Genomic DNA, 19,543 nt, shown 5'->3' with positions numbered 1-19,543 from the left:
AGGAAAGATAGACGTAGTGAGCCATCTCTTCATTCAGCCTCTTTGGTGGAAAGAGAGGAGGAAAACAAACATGCATGCACGTGTCAGTTTATCAAGGCTGGCAAACTTACTGAGGACGTTTTTATTTATTGTTCGGTTAATTGATTTATTAATTATCGTGACAGGCCTAGCCAAAATCAAATCTATGATGCAATCGTCACCAGTAAAGTTGTTAGCGCCTCCTCTTCCAGTGTGTTGCTTGTGTGTTAATCACTCATGGACTTAGACCAGGAAATTCTCTGACAAGATTGCATGTGTGAGAGCCAATGGCCAGAACTCATAATTGGACCTTAATGCATCTTTGGATACGACTCTGTGGGACGTCAGTGCAATGTGGCTCCCCAGAGTGAGTATTCTGGTATCTTTTCATAGCAGCACCAGCTTCACATCATGATAGTGTGTGTTCCGTCACCAGCCTGATAGTGTCAGGGTAATACTTCCTACTGACACCATATTTACTCAGTGAGAACAAGTAGGTAGGAGACAGAGCACTGTGAGTCTGAACTCTATTCATGTTCAGTTCTCTTGTTGCTCCAATCCACATGAATCAATTGCTAACATGTCTAAAGATTAATCATGAAGAATCTTTAATGTCTTTTCATGCTTTGGATAGATTATTGTGCCCAAGCTGCTCTCTGGTTACAAAGTTACATCTTAGACAAATTTTTCAAAGGTTATCTGGGGGAGTAAAGTTTTACTGAATTTTGAACAAAATGTTTTAATCAACAGATCAGAGTTGAGTAACTTTAACCATGCAACAATTAGGCAGAGTATTACATCAGAGGGATCAAGGGTGCAGACTGAGTGCTGAAGATAAGGATGGATCAGGATAACCATGTGGATATTCAAATGTATGTTTTTTTCCAACTGTTTAAGAGGTGAAAATTAGGAGTACACAGTCATCTTTTACATCAGCTCATCTTTTTTTTTTTTTGCTTAACTTTGATGTACTGTCACCTAACTATCCCATTTTTTGTCTGTTAGCTTAAAATGTATCTATTGATACCACTGCAAAGCATTGTGATGATATTAATGGCTTCCCCCCTTTTGCTTCTTTCACTACTGGGCTAATGACAGAAAGACCCTTACTCAAGTGAAGAACATAAAAAGAACATGCCAATGGTCCTGCTTTGAGCAGGCCATTCAAAAGTGGCTTGTGTTTTTAAAGTCAGCCTCTTTGCTTGAACCTTTAATGCTGAATGGTACCTTCTGCATTGTCCTGGTCATAGATTTGGAAGGTGTTACACAAGGCACAACAGAAAGAACCAAAGACAGATGAAAATATAGTGCAGCTTCATTCATCCTAAAGCAATTTAATTCATTATACTTTGATATCCTATTGTAAATTCAGGAAATTGCTACCCAACTGAAAAATTATTTGACATATTTTGACACATTTTTGAAGAGGTGAAGGTCAGGATATGTACATCAGCCTTTGTATTCATATAGGGCTATGTGACCTTAATGCTTGTGCTATTCCAAGGATGTACAAAATGACTTGAGCCAAAACATATCCCAGGGTGTAGAACAGGCAAGGCCAGACTCAAAGTGTTTGATTCTAGTAAGAATACTCACCCTATATGCAAACAGTGCTTCAAACTAGGGCTGCACGATTATCGCAATCGCAATCCCAATGTCAGCACATGCAATTACGTAATCGCAAAAGAGGTTATCGCAATCGCAATGTCAGCACATGCAATTCAGATTTTTCTCCATGATAACCAAGCAAGTCTGTAGACTCATCATGACATAACTTTTTTTATTAAATCGCAAGCACAATCGCAATCACAATATTGTCCACCTAATCGCAAATCGCACCTTTTCCCCAAATCGTGCAGCACTACTTCAAACAAATGTTTATTTTTCCATTTAATTTCAAGAACAAAAAAGGGGCATAATCTGTCCAATATCTGAGTTAATCAAATAAAATTTGTTGCCAAAATACTGAGGGGTGAATAACTTAGCAGTTTAAGAACTGCTCAGATCTTAGCTTTTCTTTGTTTTGATCAAAATCAATCTTAATTTTTTATCGTAAACTTAAACAATTGTAAACTTTTACCTCTCATAAACCACATCCCATCGAAATAAGTTGAACAAATTAAGGGTCATTTCTAACTTGTTAAAACTTTATTTTTTGAAAAAGTGACAGCCCCAATATAATCTTGCCTTGTGGATATGAATGGCCCAGGCAAATGTATACCCCTGGGTACAAACTGCCCAAACTAGCCATCTCTGGGTATAATCTAGGGTGGTGGTGGTGTTAGATTTTGGCCTGTTGCACTATTACAGTGTTCAGAGTTCATCACGGAACACAGTGAAATGCAACTATTAAAACATTGAGAACCTTTTGTAACAATGTGCTGCAAGGATACATCACAAACAAGGGGAAAAAAGAAAAAGTATTAACTTTTCTTATGAGCTGTGCATTGGTAAAATATGTTGTTAGACTCTAGTTCTGCTTGATGTGAGGACTGCATTTAAATTTGTGGGTATTTTTTTGGAAGAGATTTACTTTTCTTATGCTGTCTTTTGCAGGTTTTTTTATCACAAACAGTGAAACTATGACAGTCATAGTGTTGTTAAAAGGATTTTTAGGCTTTCTCTGTACTCGCTCATTTTCATCTCTCTCCTGCTCTTCCAGCTGAACGTAACCGTAAATAAACAAATTGCAGTGGGTGTTTGTCAGTGTTGTGTCTAGCTCTGATTAAACTTGTTGCTCAGCCTTGTTTTGTAATTAATAATGCTATTATGCTTTGCTTTCCTCCTAAAGGACACCGATCCAGTTCAGTTCTCCTCCATACACGCCTCCACCCCAAATGCAAAGATCTTTCTCGTCTCCTGATAATCTGCAGAAGCACGCCATGGTAACGTTCACCTTCCTTTTGAATGACAAACTACAAATTAATGATAAGATATAGTCTTTTGAACTTTGATTAATCTATTATCAATAGTATCACTATAATAGACTTTCACATATTGAGTTATGCTGGGCCTCACTCTAAAAACCATAAGTTATACAGCTGGATGAGGGACATCTTTCTACAGTGTATGACACACAGGGCCTCTTATGTTTTCATCCTTCCATCTACAGATGAACAACATGATGTGGCAGCTCCACATGCAGCAGCTCGATCAGTTAAATGGCGGCTTTTTAAAACCTCAGCAGAGGCAGGCATCTGCAGGGGGTCACCCTGTGAGAAGTGGCCCAAGGCAGCACGACAACACCCCCTATCATCGCAACTCCAACAGCGGTGGCAGAAATCAGCGATACCAAGACGACCAGAGTTCAGGCCGCCATCAGCAACACGGCCACAGCCGGGACGGCTATCACCATCAGAACGACAGAAGCAGCAACCGCCACCACGACAGCAGAGGTGGCAGCCGACATTATGATGACAAGGGCGGCAGCCGTGGCTACCAGGACAACAGATGGCGGCGCTACTAAGACACATGAAGGACGTTCTGTTTGGACTGCCGTGATTCACAAACCTTTGGACGGCAAACAAAAATATCAAGGATTATGTTGACAAATTTTCATGTAAACTCAGGATTTTGTACATAATCCTTCTGGATTGGATAATTTATGCCTCAGAACCACTTTTGTTTACTTCAAGGGTGTTTTTAAATTTGTACACTTGTTAAATGTGAGTTTTTCCTCACAGATGTCTCTAAAAATTTAGCTGAACGGGAACACGTGTATTATTATTTTATGAGCAAGTAAAAAAGAAACAGACACAATTTGTCAATATTGTGGAAGAGAAAACAAACTCCACGTGTATAAAAAGAAAGATTTGAGATAAAAGCTAGTTTTTACTTTATGCAGATTGTATTTAAAGGTGCTCCCAGAACTTTACAAAAATCTTCAGGTACTTAGCAAAAAAAGAACAACAACCTTGTCAGCCAGAGATTCCACCAGCACCACTTTACTGCAATAGGGCACCACTCTTTCTTAATTGTTAATCCATTGAGCTCTGTCTTTCTAAGAAGGCTTTGTTTATTTTATTTTTTTTTATTCAGAGTCTGTAAGATACTGTTTTAAAATGGACATTTCCATCATTATAAAGCTCCTTTGATTTAATCCTGGTATTGTCTTTCATCTGGTCACAACACAAGTGCCTTGGCTGTTCATCAACAATGCTATTTACAGCTCTTTGTGTATGTTACTAAGTTCAGTTAGCTATTTTATGTTGATGCTACATGCCTTTATGCATGCACACACGGCCTTATCTGCACCTATAAATTGCCCCAGTGTAACTAATAGGCTTGTGCAGCGGGTTATGGAGTAATCTACAGGTGGCGCCACACGCATCCTTTTATTGAATCAATTAAGATGTTAAAGATATCTGAGCCACATGATCAGATCCTACATCTGACCTATCTATTCAGGATGCTTTCAAGTCTTTACATGGATTTGACACCAGCCCTGTTCACTTTACGGCATGCAATTATGTCCAGGTTTGTTTCTTGTTCTGCTGAGTAAAACACAGAGATATCCTGTTCTCTTTTATCAGAGGAGTCTTAACACCACTCAGACGAAGGCACAGGTTCGGGTCAGTTTGCATCTGTGGCAGGAGCAAGCTATTGTCCCGTCCCAGAATTAGCAGCATTTTGATCCTTAACATCTCATGTTGCGATCGGCTTCGCGGCATTGTTCCCCCCATCGTGTCTGCTCAGGCTTGCTTACAACAAAGTGGTGATCAAATCCCTTAATGTCCGCGCTGAGGTCATAATCTACCCTTCCGAAAGTGCTTATGCCACTAACAGGGGCTCCCGCGCAATCGACAACCAGATCCTTCAATACGTCCCACGGAATCCAAAAGTGGAGGTGCATTTGCACCCCTCTCTAAGCTCTGTGTCTTGCCTTTAATCTTCCTCGTGTCAGATTGCATCCTGATGCTCTCAAATCGCTCTAATAGAGAGTATCCTCTGCTCGGTGTCGGACCTAGGAAGGCCCTTATTACGCCTCTGGCTGTGGCATAACTCTTCTAATTGGTTGATCTTCCTGGCGTCTCCAGCCCTGGAGCGCGCGGATTAGAGAGGCCGCTCGGTAGCCGCTGCTGTGTGGACTTTTATAGTCTCCTGAAATGATCCACTTCCAAACATCCAGAGACCCTCCCTCTAGCAGCCCCGTAACACAGACCACAAGTGTCAAGATGCCCGCAGCCGTGATTCCTGGATCCTGACACCACCTCAGGTTGTTGAGTTCATTGGTGCCACGGTAGTCTGAGTCGAAGGCCCGGTTTGCACTCCAATATTGTGTTGTATTTATTGTAGAAAAATAGGTTTAAAAGGCAAAAGGTGGCAGGCTTAATGAGGGGAAAACAAAATCAGATTAGTCTCGTGAATTATTTGATAATAATGTATGCGCATCAAATTTAGATCAACACAAATAAGATGAAAAAAAATCTACTCACAAAAGTTTCAATGAAGAATTACCAACTTTTGTTTCTAGGTTTTATTCCAACTTTTTGTCACCCCAGACTGCTGCTAAACTTTTTTTAAGCTGCCCGACGCACAAAAAAAGTCAAACGCTCCACAGCAGTTGTTCTCCCCCCTCCTCCTCTTTGATCGAGCCATCAAACATGTGAAAAGGAGCCGAGCTTTCTCATGCAGAGCTCCCATATTTCCTCCTTCATAATCCTTTCCTCTTTGAACACGGCGGTCTTCGGAGGCACAAGCCGCCAGCGAGTAAAAATGTATTTCCAATTCATGAGAGCATAATTGGTTCCCCCTGAGGTCACCCACAGCTCCCCACACTGATACGATTCCCCCTGGACTGCCGTCAAATGACAACAAGTTTTTGCCTAATTTTCCTCAAACATATACTTATACATAAAATATCCTGGAAAAGTTTTTGCAAAATAAAAATTACTTTTATAAGTAAAGCATGCTGTTGCATCAGGGGTATTTGAGTTGAGGCGCATGTGGAGCTTGAGCCTGTCAAAGTGAACTTCATTATGAGAGGAGTTCTGGCACATTCATCACCGACACTGATATCACATTTCCCACGAGTTTATTTGCTCTGACTGTCATCGAGTATTGTTAAAACCGTGTGATTAAACGTGTCATGCGGGAGCTTTGAACTTCAGGTCCTGAGAGTTAAACGTCTTCCGTCCACGCGCGGGGAACCAAGTGTAGTGAGTAGTATTAAGCTGCACGTGCGTCTTTTGTCAGGTAAGCAAAGGAAAATGACGTTTTCGATGCTACGTTTAAGTTACAGTTTGTGGAATTAGGAATTTATGCATTTCTTATTTTGAAGCACATTGTTAATCGTATTAAGTCAATATTTTACTTATTATTAAAGTAATTCTTGTTGTTTATCATTTATTTGTTAAAAGAAAAACGCACATCCAAAAAGTATTTTTAAAAAGGGGGTTTACTGTGTGTTTGTTTTGTTAATAAATACACACGAAACCCCCCCCCCTTTGAGTAAAACTCTTTAACTAAAGTGTAAAACTATGTAAAACTATATCAGTGCCAAAAGAACACAACCATGGCAGGATTAAAAATAACGAATCTGGAAAAAAAAAAATAAATAATCTGGTTTATAGAATATTCTTTTATAGAGTGAGCTAAAAAAGTTGAACCATCCTGCAGGTTAAATTTTATGTTTCATGTAAAAGCAAAAAAAAAAAAAAAGAGGGTCAAAATAAAACGGTTTTGAACTCTAACCAATTTTATGGACGGATAAGAAGATTAATTTCTAGAAAAATGTATATCAAGAGCACATAAATGGCACTCAAACGAAGATTGTGTGATTTGATCTCGAACTTTTATAAAGAATCCTGGTTTAATCAGACTCGTTGTGATGATTTAGATCAGTTTTACATGTTACATGTTTTCAGTCTGTCAGAAAATCCGAGGCAGCTAAACGGGTCGCACCAACCAGAGGCATCAGAATTACAGATTCCGAAACAAGAGGAAAAAGTTTTGAGCGCGCGGGTAGATGTGTGAAAGAGGCAGTGTGTATACAGTACTTGAGTGTAAATGTGTGTGTGTGTGTGTGTGTGTGTGTGTGTGTGTGTGTGTGTGTGTGTGTGTGTGTGTGTGTGTGTGTGTGTGTGTGTGTGTGTGTGTGTGTGTGTGTGTCAGAGAGAGAGGGAGAGGGATGTGTTGGCGGATGGTTTATATAGCTGTGGGTGTGAGCGCAGATCGGAGTCAGTTTATTAGCACTGCGGCGCTCTGCGCAGCTCAAGTTGAAGGCTACTGATCGTCACCACGACACTTCAGGAAAAGAGTAGGCTACATTTTTGAGAGAGAAAAACAATGAGTCCTCTAAACGCATGAAGTGCAGTAGTCTGTTTTCCACACGGTTGCACCTGCATAACCTTAGGTTTACGCGACCATCCAAAAGTTGAGTGAAGATAACGCACGGCGCACAGGAACAGATCATGCACTGTCAAGCCGAGTTAAGGCTCTCCTCCCCGGGCCAGCTGAAGGCTGCACGGCGACGCTACAAGACTTTTATGATTGACGAGATCTTATCGAAGGAGACCTGTGATTACTTCGAGAAACTTTCTCTTTACTCAGTGTGTCCATCGCTCGTTGTACGACCAAAGCCTCTCCACTCCTGCTCGGGTAAGAAATTTCCTCTTAAATTTCTTTAACACAATTACAAATAAATAAATAAGGATAATGAAGTTTAAAGATAACTATTATTTTCTTTTACTGTACCTTAACTCTGTTTTTATTGGTGTTTAAGAGAAGAAAAGACGCGTTTCGCTTGCCACATTTGACATTTTTACGCACGGCATACAGTTGATTGTTTATATAATTAACATTTCTATTTGAATATAAGAAAAAATGAGTACACAAATAAAGACATGTTGCATGGAACAAAAACTCTGTATTTAAAAGGACAAAAAAAAAGTTTACATCTGACAGGTTATGAGCAGGTCAACGTAGCTCAAATGCGAGTCTGTGATTTATTTTGCATTAACAACTTTCCATCAGTAGCAGTCCGTTTACTTTAGCATTATTCTTTAAAATTTTACCACAATCAAACATTCACGCTTCTCACAAAAAGTTCGTTCATGTGCTTGTTCCCCTCTTTTCGACCTGTACTTTGAAATAATACGTTAATTCATACATCTGTCGCCCTCCTCACCCTGAGCTCCACAGTGTAAATCTCCACAGTTGGTTTAAGTGCTGAAAATCATTGACAGGAGTTAGAGTGAGTGAATGTCAGTGACGCTCCAGGGCTTTTGCTGGGATAAAAAACTGATGAATGACTGAACTGATAAGTTGCCTAACATAAAAGTCAACAAGCCAGTCAGGCAGGTACAAAATTAGGAGTTGCATTCAGGAAGCCTGCGGTTTCTTATCTGCTACTTTTTTTCAGGCTTGTTTAATCTGACTGTTATTACTGCTTGGTAAGTTTCACTGCTATTGGACACGAAAAAAAAAAAAAAAAAAAAAAAAAAAAAAAAAAGAAGAGAGAGGAAGTTGATTCTAGGTGAATTAGCCAAATCATCCAATAAATTACAATTTGTATTGCAAATTGACTAAATGTTGGGCTGTAGGTTAATTTAAGGTAAAGTTTATATAGAGCCTTCACATGATTTTCAACTTCACACCAAATTATACCACTCCCCACAGGATAGATAGATAGATAGATAGATAGATAGATAGATAGATAGATAGATAGATAGATAGATAGATAGATAGATAGATAGATAGATAGATAGATAGATAGAGTTGAAGCTAAAAATGACCCAAGTAGTAAAAACAAGAAAAGTTAGCACAGCCAATCATAAAACAAAATCTCCACCAACTGTTATTCCAGACGAACCCAAACAACTCACAGGCTACTGCATCCTCTAGTAACCATTAGGATAATTGCTCCAAAGTCTGAAATAATAGCCACTGCAATTTGATGATGACAGCGGCCAGTAGTTAAAAATAGGGCCAGCGATTCCCTCATCCCTCTGATATAAATTGGTATATGCTAGAGGGCACTATGACTGGCACCCCTCTGTTCTGGTGGATAGAGTAACCCGCCCTGCATATCCAAACACTTTGCCCACCACTTATTTGTAGCTGCCAGGGTGTGAGACACAGTATATTCCCCAACATCAATGGCTTTTTGAGCTGGATATAGAAACTGGCAGCCTTACAGGTCCCAGGCCAAAGAGAAGCGGCTGGCCCCTGCTTGGCCCCTTAACAGTGAAAGCTGACTTCTTCATCCTGCAAAGCAAAGAGGGTGCCATAACCTGCTTCCACCAGTGGAGGCTGCTAAAAGACAGTGATGCCACCAAGACTGCCTGAGGGAGTTATAACCGATTAATTGCTGTGTTTTGATTGTTAACCACTGGTATGTCGCTCAGCTATGACAGCAAAATCAACCTTCTTTGTCCCGTCCCTCTTGAAACTCTGAGTCTAGTCGTATGAGTCTGAAAGAAAGACATCTTAACATCAGAAGTGGCTAATAATGGTGTTAATTCCCAATCATTTACAGCAGGATCAGAGGCAGTGATACCTGAGTGAGGAATGATTGTAATGGAAGGTTACAATATTTCATTTAGAGTCCCATCTTTCAGCAGCACCCTGGGTAGGGCTTTTAGTGGTGTTTTCAAGAAGAGGTGAGAGAGATTAAGATCAACTGTGGTGTAATCTCACCTGACAGGATGATGAAAAACACAAACAACAGAAAAAAAAGCAGGAGTGTGTGCAGCCAGAGGGCTGCTCCGTACGGATTTGGGCCTTGGGTTAAGGCTTATTGAAGAAATCCAAGTGAGCAAAAGGGTTTTCATCCCGTTTAATACCTAATCCGCTGCAGACAATGAAAACTCCCATTAAGTACAAAGCAAGCACGAGAAGGATGATTACACCCATGTCATCACACAGAGGCAAGTATGCACAAACATTTTCCTTTTTCAGTTAAGGATAATGTTTGACAGCCTGTCATCTCCACGTCAACCCCCCCTCACAGTCTCTTCCATCAGATTTTTCTATTTTGACTAAGGATCAGTCAGAAACCAGTTCTTAAAGTGCTTCATGCCACACTCAGGTTTCAGCTGTCACAGGAAGAGCTGCGAGGATCAGGTTTCAGATTTAACAGTTAACACTTTGTTCATTGTAATGCCTTTGGCGCATGATGTCAGAATGAGAGGTTTGTCCATACCCCTGGAAAAAAAAATAATAATGATGACGATTAATCCCAAGAGGATGCAGTTGACACCATCCCTCTCAGAAAACAGGCACAAAGTTGCTCCGATCTGTCAAATAAAGAAATGTGAGCAGACAGCTCAAGAAGCTGCGCGGCCTGTCGCCCTTCCCTTCCCGACAGGGTTTGAATTGTGTTAAAAGAGCAAGCCTGCAAGAGCGCTGCTGTCCAGAGACAGACTATACCCAGAACAAGGAAGGCGTGCACGTTTACTTGTCACTGTTCAGCAATAAATCATCACACCATTGACAAAAACAGAATGGAAGAAGTGTAGATGCTTTGATAAGGAGCAGGAGCTGGAGGAAAAAGGGAAGTTTGTACGTAATAGTCACAGCATGGATGGTGGAAGAAATTCCATAAAAACAATTAATTTAATCCGCCAGCTTATTTCAAATGTCTTCAAAAGTGCATCTAGTGATGTCTGCACAATCATTTTGCAGCAAATGTTTCCTCATGATCTATTCTTAGAGGGTTTTCCCTCTGTAATGGTTACCATAAGCACTTGTGCAGGTCCCCACATTCCCCCTGCGATTATCAAGAGTATCAGTGTGCTTTTGCACGCGGCTGAGTTGCGCTCTCGCAGCTTCTCAAACAGTTTATTTGTAGACTATTGACAGGACACTGCACTTGTCAACAACATGTCAAAGAGACGGGTTCGCTGTCAGGGGAAAATCACCACGAGGGCCGACATTTCCCTCTGTGTGTTCTCTGTCTCTTTCTTTCCCTCTGAGGCACTGTCCGGAGACAGCGTCAAGCTTTTTGTTGACAAGAGACTTCCTGGCTATCAAGCAGACAAAACAATATAACCCCCTCCTCCTCCATTCTTCACAACACAAGTGTCACTTTCCCTTCATTTTCGGACCATTCTGTGAATTCCCAGTTTGATCTTTGTGTCAAAAAATCATGGAATGAAGCTGGAGCATAAAAGCAGATAATTCATTATTATCAGACACATTTACAGGTCTGATTCACAGGGAGAGGGGCCGAGCGGATAAAATGGAAAGGTATAAATGGAAAGCACGAGCATGTAGCCAGAGGAAGAAAAAAAAGCCTTCTTGTCTAGACCTGTTGCAATAGCAGCAATCTCACGTTGGAGGATTAGTGATGACCTCAGTGCCTCACTATGATGTCATGATCAGCCCAAGGCAGTGTCTGCTCTGTGTGTGTGTGTGTGCAGAGTTGCAGTCCCTATCTGTGCTTGAACTTAAGCCCCTTTAACGCTCCACTTGCATCTAATTGTGCATTTTATTGTGGATCTGTGTGCACCTTAGATCTGAACTCATGCCTCCCTTTTGTTTTCACATTTGGTTTGTCATTCATGCACGCCATGAAGAAAAACACCACAAATCAAAACAGTTTGAGCAGCAGCTTTTTTGATAAGCAATCAAGCTTTTTTGTCTCATTCACACTTGCAGATGAAGATCTACCGGAGAAAACCTGCAGCACACGTGCTGTGCGTGTTAGTGTGCCACAGCCTCTTATTTCCCCTGCTCTACTCAAGCCTTTTATCTCCATCTGTATCTCCCACCTCTGCTCCCATAATCCCCCCCTGTGTCCTTTTCTGCTGCTCCTTATCAGCCTGCCCTGCATCAGCCAAAGCATTACAGCCTGCTCTCTGCTCAGTTGGCTTGTAAATTTGGGTTAAGGGATTGGTTTTTATATTTGAAGCCGTAAGGATTTTTCTGGCAGATATCGTATTCACTTTGGTTGACCCACCGCATCCTCTCGGCCAACCTCGGCTCCAGACAAGTGTTATGCTTTATTGATTCTGGCGTCTTACTGCTTCTGTCTGCACTGGTAAAGAGAAAAAAAAAAAAGGAGCGTTGAGTATAACTGTGTTCATGTGCAAAACTGAGAGGGATTGCAAGAGAGGAAGAGGGAGAGGAGTTATTTTTTCAAGGATTTTATGTTGGAGCTTTCTGTCTCTTCATGCATGTGTGTGTGCACCTTGCTGTCAGGCTCAGTGTGTGTGCATCTGCTGAGGAGCAAGTTTGTATTTAACAACCTCCAGAAAATAATCATTCATTGCAGAGGTTCAGAGTAGCAGTGTAAAACACAGTCTGCGTCATTGGGGTCACAGCCCTCGACATAGAGGAGGTCAAAAGTAAAACACTTTTCACAGCAAACACAGAGCAATTAAAAAATAAACCTGTCTCAGCTATTACAGCCGGTCGATACTGCTCCAAGCAGCATGACTGAGAGGCACATAAGAGCTCAGTAAAACTCTATGATTCAAAAAGATGTTGTGTCCTCTCTTCTCTTCTTTTTTTTTTTTTTTGCACCCGTCTTTATTGCGCTCCTCTCCGTCTTTCATCTGACGCACTGTCTCTTCCCTTCCAGGCTCCTCGTCACTACGTGCCTACCCACTCCTCTCAGTGATCACAAGGCAGCCCCCCCACATCCCTCAAGTGTCCTCTCCGGGAGGGGTCCCCTCACATCTGCCGCTGCTCTCGCCGCAGCACCCGAGAGGATCTGAGCCCTCGCCCAGCCAGACGCCACTCAGCATCAGCAGCGAGTCAGACACAGAGCACAGCACGCCACGCCTCAAGAAGCCACGCCGCAGCCGCACCATCTTCACAGAGCTGCAGCTGATGGGCCTGGAGAAGAAGTTCCAGAAGCAGAAGTACCTGTCCACACCTGATAGGTCAGTTAGGTGACTCTGTTGCAATCAATAAAAAATCATGTCTGTGCTAAACTCTGAGCTACCTTAAATGATTATTATGACAAATGCTACAACAATGAAAGCAAACCACTTATGTTTTAAAGGTAGCTAACGCCACCGTTTTTAATTGCAGCTGTTAAAAAAGACTCATAAAAGTGCCACTCACCAGTGACATTTTGATAACCCGCATACCTGGCATAGAGCACATTGTGAGAGTGAAGTGCATGCATTAAAATTCACGCACGCACGCACATACACAAAGCCACAAGTGCAATTACCAGGCAGTGGTTAACCCAACATCATATTTTTTGATTTATCCTGTGGGGAATGTCTCATGTAATGTGAATTTGCCGAAGCCAAAGCATTACCTCAGAATTCTACTCGGGACAGGACTAACGTTTTAACCCTGAGCTCCCCAACAGCAAGCGGCCCCAACAATGAAACACTGTCTAACTCAAGAAAACAGGGACGGCAGCCAACGCAAGCAAACAGAAATGTATTACATTGATTTACTGCCAATCATTTCACACATGTGCAGGTGTATAAAAAGAACACACAGCTTTCTACAATGAGATGAAGTAATCCGTGTTAACATCTCAGTCTTGAGGTCCATTCTGCGGGTCATTTTCAGGACCTGACATGAGGTTAGACTATATTTCCAGTTTTATTGTACACTTACTTTAATATTTTGCCTCTAGGCTTCCTTTCCGTCATAACCAAGGATAAAACTGAGCCGTATATGTAGTAAAAAATTTTTGCTTTACACCCAAAGTAAAACTTCAAACTACCTGTGAACCTTTCATCCATTCAAAGATGGTTAAAATACTCATTACCGACCAATTACGCTGGGTTTCTTGCATTAAGATGCACGAGCAGCAACATTTCCCTCACATATATCTCCAACCTCGCCATAAATCTGTTTACCAAGTCTAATCTGAAAAGACATTAGCATACATAAAATTAACCAGATTTATTTGTCATCCCATTTACATCTCATCCATGGGGAAAACTTCCACGATGCATAATTAAAAACATCACATCTCGGCTTGCCTGGAGCCACTGGAAAGACGCCAGTGCCTCTTCTTAAAGCCGAAGCCCCGAGGCTGATCGCGACTCACTGATCAAAACCAACCACCCTTAAAGACGGCTGTGCCAAAATACTGTGTCCTGTCAAAATATCCGATTCTGACACTGTGTTGAAAATTAATTAAATACCCAGCTGGCGGGAAAACATCAACAGAGAAAATCCCCTTTTTGAGCCCCACATCAAAGGTGTGGCGTGCTCCCCACTTTGGCGTGTTGTGATCCAAAGATAACTTTACTTTTCTCTGCCTTTTCTTGGCGTGGAACCTCTGTGGTTTTGTTTTGAGACTGTGAACGTGGGCGGGGGGAGGAATCAAAACTAAAAATACTTCAAAAAAAAATACTTTGGGTTATTTATGTCATACAGAATTTAGGCAGCTTCCAATTTCAACAATTAGTGCTCATTTAATCCTGTCATCGGCATAATCATTATCATTACTTTAAGGTATTCAGCTGCACCCATGCTTCCGCTGTGAAAGGTGTGAGAACAGAACAAAATGGCGGCTTCGCAGTAGCCTGGAGGGAGGAACTTAAGTACTGTTTCTGTCACATTGAGTGTGGTTTCTCTTCATTGAGAAGTAATGACCATAAATAAGTGGAGTGTATCTCTTTTCTGCAATTACTCCTGTTCGCCTGAAGTTGTTGTGCTGCATGACTGAATCTTTCTTTCTTTCTTTCTTTCTTTCTTTCTTTCTTTCTTTCTTTCTTTCTTTCTTTCTTTCTTTCTTTCTTTCTTTCTTTCACTTTATATGTGCACACACAAAAGTCACACGTGCCTTCTGATACAAGGTGCAGGGTTTTGTACGATAAGCTCCAGGATTTGTTGGTGCTCTGCTTTTTAGATTCTGTTCACATCATCTGTCTGGGCTTCCACTTGCACCATCAAATAAAAGTCAGTTCCTTCCACTGAGGGACTGGTGGGGTGTGTGATTCCCTTCATCTGACTGGTAAAGGCTTTGAGAAGAAAAAGGAAGAGGAAATGTAATTTAAAAACCCAGATAACCGCTCCTTTCCTTCACAAGTGCCTTGTTCACTTTACACGTCCCTTCCTGTAGTTTCCTGTTACACACAAACCGATAGCCTGATTAGTCATGGATCAACACATGTGGTGGATGCATTCAGAGTTTTCCTCAACAGGCCTAATCGTACATCTCTAAGGAGGGTGATAGGGTTACTGATGTGGGTATGGATGTTTCCAAGAACAGGGTTTCCTCAGCTGCAGGTGTACTACCTCAAACTTCAACAAAACAGCAAACCAGCTTTGAAATGACACTTGAAGAAAAGGGAGGGAAGATTATCTTTCACGACATTTTACTGTTACTTTATGTAGTGGTGACTACCCCAAGGCACAAAGCTACAAGAGTGACAGAAGATAAAAACCAAAACTGCTGTCAGTATTACCCGGTGGGCTTTAAGTGACGATACATGTTTTACAGCGTGTTAAGACAGCGTTTTTTTTCCTTTTCCAGGTTACTCATGATTGAAGAATGAATCTTACACACCTAACACAAAGGCATGTTTTGTTTGTGATTTTGCAGGTTAGACCTGGCCCAGTCCCTTGGCCTTACCCAGCTCCAGGTGAAGACGTGGTACCAGAACAGGCGCATGAAGTGGAAGAAAATGGTAAGGGACAGTACCAAAGAATAGCATGACAAAACAATAAAGGTGGTGATGGTGGAGGGTTGTCACTTCGATGCTACATTTCAGATTGTGGTTCCTGGTAAGGTGTTTTTTAGTGAAGAGTGGTTTATGCATAACAACTTATCAAATGTTTAAAGTTGAGCTGATCAGAAAACAGGTAATGGTAGGTAATCATTTTTGGTGTAAAGAAACAGAGCTGAAATTCTTGAAGGTAGGGTCTGCAGGAATGTCTGTTACTTGTTAGTACTCACAATGTTCAAACTAGGCTCCTCCTCCTGGGGTCAGTGCCAACAGCAGCGCACACCCACTGCCTCCAACTGTGACTACATGAACACACTCACTAGCCCAGCAACCATGTATAGCATTGCGTTTCTACCTGTGAGAGACTTGAGAGCCATGGACCTGACTTGGCATGTTAGCACAAGCTAATCATGGCTATTTGTCACATACCAACTCGTGTCTCTCTTCGTCCCGTGCTGCTCTCCAGGTTCCAGAAGGAGAGTGAAAGTTAAGCCAAGCTTCACCCTAGTTTAGGAAAAAGATTTAGGTGTTTGCTGTTTTGTTTCACTTTGGTTGTGTTTTTCTTTGTGTTAAGTCCACTATCGTAGCTGCTCTGATTAGCTTGCACTAACGATTGTCAACACGCTAAGTCACTTGCAAACTTAGTGCTCTGTTATTGGCTGATGTAACCACTCCAAGACATACAGTCAGAGGAGTGGGTTGAGGCAGACACAGGCTGATACAGTGCCTACTATTTTGGGCGAAATTCAGTCTGTAGTACTCAGTATACAAAAACTTGTAAAATCTGCAGTATGCCAAAAATCCCTGGATGTCCTACTGATCCAGCAAAATTTCTCAGTATGCAACGGACCAGTTTATATGGCATACTGTTTCCCACAATGCACGGCGCTAATGCTGTTTGTCTGTGTGGGTGGCAGGTTTTGTTGAATTACTGCCATCTACTGGAATGAGTCAGCATTACAACTACAATACAACAACACTAACATTAGACAGTTTGTGAGATAGAAGTGAAGTGATGCTAAAAAATAATAATAATAATAAAAAAAAAAAAAAAATCTTGTAACTTCCAGTTGAAAAACAGGTGTTTAATTCTACATTTCATTAAAGCCCATATAAACCACTAATTCACTTTTTAAACCATATGTGGATTATATATAGGTGTTTTTCCTTAAATTGTAAAAATAAAAATCCAGATTTATTTTCAGTTAACATTATAACTTTTGGTATAAGATTGAAAAATCTTTATGCTTCTGCTGTGATATAATTACTGAATAACTAAAATGTTAAGATGTATCCAAAGTTTATGTTGTACATGTATAAATAATAAAAGCAAAATCAAATCCATAATCTGTAGCTCTATTTCCCAAAACAGAAAACCAGACTAGTATACTACAAAACAGACACAACAGAACAGTCAAACTACATACTATATAAAAAAGCAGTAGGCAGTATGCAGTGCCTACAACAGTACATATTACGTTCACATGCAGTATGTAGTAGGCGGTATGGAAAACAGCCACATACACTGACACACACACATATAGAGACCTATAGGAGATGATTGAGCTGGATTATTCCTGTTAAAGTTGACATTTTACTATTTTAGGAAAATCCTGCAGACTCTACCTTTAAAGACAAATGAGTGTACATGGGGCAGCCAGCAGCAATATGTCTTCTCTGAATTACTATAATAGTGAGCTTTGCCTTGACGGACGCCGTTTTTTATCCACTAAGACTGTCTGTGTGTTATTCCAGGTGCTCAAAGGAGGTCACGAGGCCCCTACAAAGCCCAAGGGAAGACCCAAGAAGAACTCCATCCCCACCACAGAGGAAATCGAGGCTGAGGAGCTAAGACTGAGGATGGAGGAGGAGGAGAGGATGAGAAGGGCGGAAGAACAAGCAGCACTAGCCCAGGGAGAAGAGGCAGCTCAGCTTGAACCTCAAGATCTCAGTACAGAAACTCTCAATCCCACAGCAGCCATGGAGAGATCTGAGCGAGAGCTGCCCGTTTTGATGCAGTCAGATACTCACACAGCCAGCTAAGCCAGAACAAAATAACCAAAGACTATCGACAACCTGAAAACAAATAGTGCCTCAGGATCACTGTAAAAAAAAAAAAAAAAAAGCCTGTGTGGTGTTTAAAGCCTTATGCTTTAGGAGTTTGACTGGAAACACATTGATGGCATTGAATCTTTACCTGATGTAGCCTTTTATATCAATGTGCATTTACAGATGTACCATACAAAGAGCTAGTATGTATAGATTGTGATTGTGCTGGTGAAATGTGGCCTTTGTTTGAGCAGGTTCCCACTACAAGGAGTGTAAATCTGTCTAATCCAGGCAGGTCTTTCATAGCTCAGTACGAGTCATGCATCACCTTTTCGTGCATTACAACCATTAAGATCACTGATCCTCTAAGCTGCCTCACATAATGCACGCGCCAAATGATCAAGATATGCCTTACTGTGGTGTCTTTACATATCTGTGTGTTAGGCCTATATCACACTACCAAATACTAGAACACTACGTGGCTACAGTGCCTTGTCTGTCTCAGAGGAAAGCTTTTTAAGTATTGATAAAATATCTATTAAATGCAAGTATATATTTTGCAGTGATTTTCTATACCAGTTTCTGTTCTTGGAGATGAAACAACTTTCCTTTTTTTAGATTCTGCACAGCTTTATGCCATAAATGTGCTCATTATTTGGTCAGTAGAGCTTCATTTTTCTACTTTCCAATCTGAAAATCAATATTTCTGCCAAGCCATACACTGTATCATACTGTAGAAATGTGTATAAAGTATAAAATATATGGTTTTTGGATCTAACAGATTTTTTTAACTGCTGTTTTAAATTGGAGGAAAGTAGTTTCTGTGTACGATGTTACTGCCGTCCCTGATTTTTCTTTCTTTCTTTTTTTTTTCTCTGTCTTTCTTTGGAGTCAGTTTGACTGTGCTTTCTGCCATGAGGCCACTAAGACTCTTAAGCTGTCAGAGATTCTCAGAGGGAATAAATCTCAGCCCGTGCCAAGGTGCACAGCAAATGCTGAACATCTAAAATCTCAAAAACATTTCCAGCCTGCGGGCTTTGCATGAGTGCCCCATCGGTGTGTGTGCATAACACTGTCAACTGCATGTCACTGACTTCTTTATACACTCCCACCTTTACAGCTAATGTAATTAAAGAGGTACACTTGTTGAAATATGCAGATTTATTTTTATTTTTTATTGTCTCATAAGAAAAGTGCAGTATTTTTATGATGTAAATAATATTTGTTTGGTAAGCTTGTTTGCAGCTTTTTTAGGTTTGTGTACACTCATTTTTAATATTTACAAGTGTGTGTTTAATTAATAAAAAAATACATCATTTAAATTCTAAGTATTATTTTTTACCCCTGTATGAAACTCTGATCCACAACACAAGCCTCAGTTGCTGAAAGAAATCCCTGCTGTTTTTCATGCATGCTTTTGCATAAGGAAACACAAATCCAATATATCTTATCGTTTTTATTTGTTCCTCTTAAGGAAGATAAATTGTAAGAACAAATTAAAATTACTTATCTATTCAATCTGCTTTAACCTTCCTTATCTATCTATCCTTATCTATCTATCATGCAACTCAAAGAAACTCAAAGATGTAGTGTCATGTCATGCTAAGTGTGTGTAAATCAAACAGTTAGTCTACAGTAGCTCTGTCAGGCTGAACTCCAGGCAGATCCATTACCGAGGAAGCTTTGGGAGATGTATTAGCTGTAGTCAAAGTCTCCCATAAATCACAGTGGAGGGAACAAAGCGTTTAAGCACTCCGTGTTGTGACATTTATCATCTTTATCTCTACAGCTAATGAGGTGGCCTATAGTGCACCTAAGGGCTCCTCCGTGACCCAGAGCAAGTGAGGAATAGTTTAAAGTGTATTTTTAGTGCCCGATACCGG

The 19,543-nt window shown here is 40.8% G+C and overlaps 2 protein-coding genes across 2 annotated transcripts in view; both read left to right on the top strand.

The window, feature by feature from the left end:
* Positions 1 to 4,093, top strand: part of rbm7 (RNA binding motif protein 7) — a 6,158-nt gene extending 2,065 nt beyond the window's left edge. The window contains exons 4-5 of the mRNA XM_074678794.1: positions 2,810 to 2,903; positions 3,131 to 4,093. Coding sequence (XP_074534895.1) covers positions 2,810 to 2,903; positions 3,131 to 3,484 — 448 coding nt within the window. The 3' untranslated portion in view covers positions 3,485 to 4,093. The remainder of the gene's footprint in view (positions 1 to 2,809; positions 2,904 to 3,130) is intronic.
* Positions 4,094 to 7,251: 3,158 nt separating this feature from the next.
* barx2 (BARX homeobox 2) lies at positions 7,252 to 18,203 on the top strand. Its single transcript, XM_074679994.1, has 4 exons — positions 7,252 to 7,617; positions 12,545 to 12,848; positions 15,488 to 15,572; positions 17,367 to 18,203. The coding sequence occupies exons 1-4, from the start codon at positions 7,431 to 7,433 to the stop codon at positions 17,652 to 17,654; spliced, it is 864 nt and encodes a 287-aa protein (XP_074536095.1). The 5' UTR covers positions 7,252 to 7,430; the 3' UTR covers positions 17,655 to 18,203.
* The last annotated feature ends 1,340 nt before the right edge of the window (positions 18,204 to 19,543 follow it).

Source organism: Halichoeres trimaculatus, unplaced genomic scaffold, assembly GCF_033239565.1.
Source record: "Halichoeres trimaculatus isolate MK-OKI-2021-1 unplaced genomic scaffold, fHalTri1.1 fHalTri1_scaffold_9, whole genome shotgun sequence".
NCBI classification, from domain to species: domain Eukaryota; kingdom Metazoa; phylum Chordata; class Actinopteri; order Labriformes; family Labridae; genus Halichoeres; species Halichoeres trimaculatus.
This window is presented reverse-complemented; position numbering and strand designations above follow the sequence as displayed.

Bases quoted from the DNA above. Each gene is read 5' to 3' on its own strand.
- barx2 (XM_074679994.1), top strand. From the start codon at position 7,431: ATGCACTGTCAAGCCGAGTTAAGGCTCTCCTCCCCGGGCCAGCTGAAG. The intron at 12,849-15,487 runs GTCAGTTAGGTG...GTGATTTTGCAG, and splicing joins TACCTGTCCACACCTGATAG to GTTAGACCTGGCCCAGTCCC. The intron at 15,573-17,366 runs GTAAGGGACAGT...GTGTTATTCCAG, and splicing joins GCATGAAGTGGAAGAAAATG to GTGCTCAAAGGAGGTCACGA.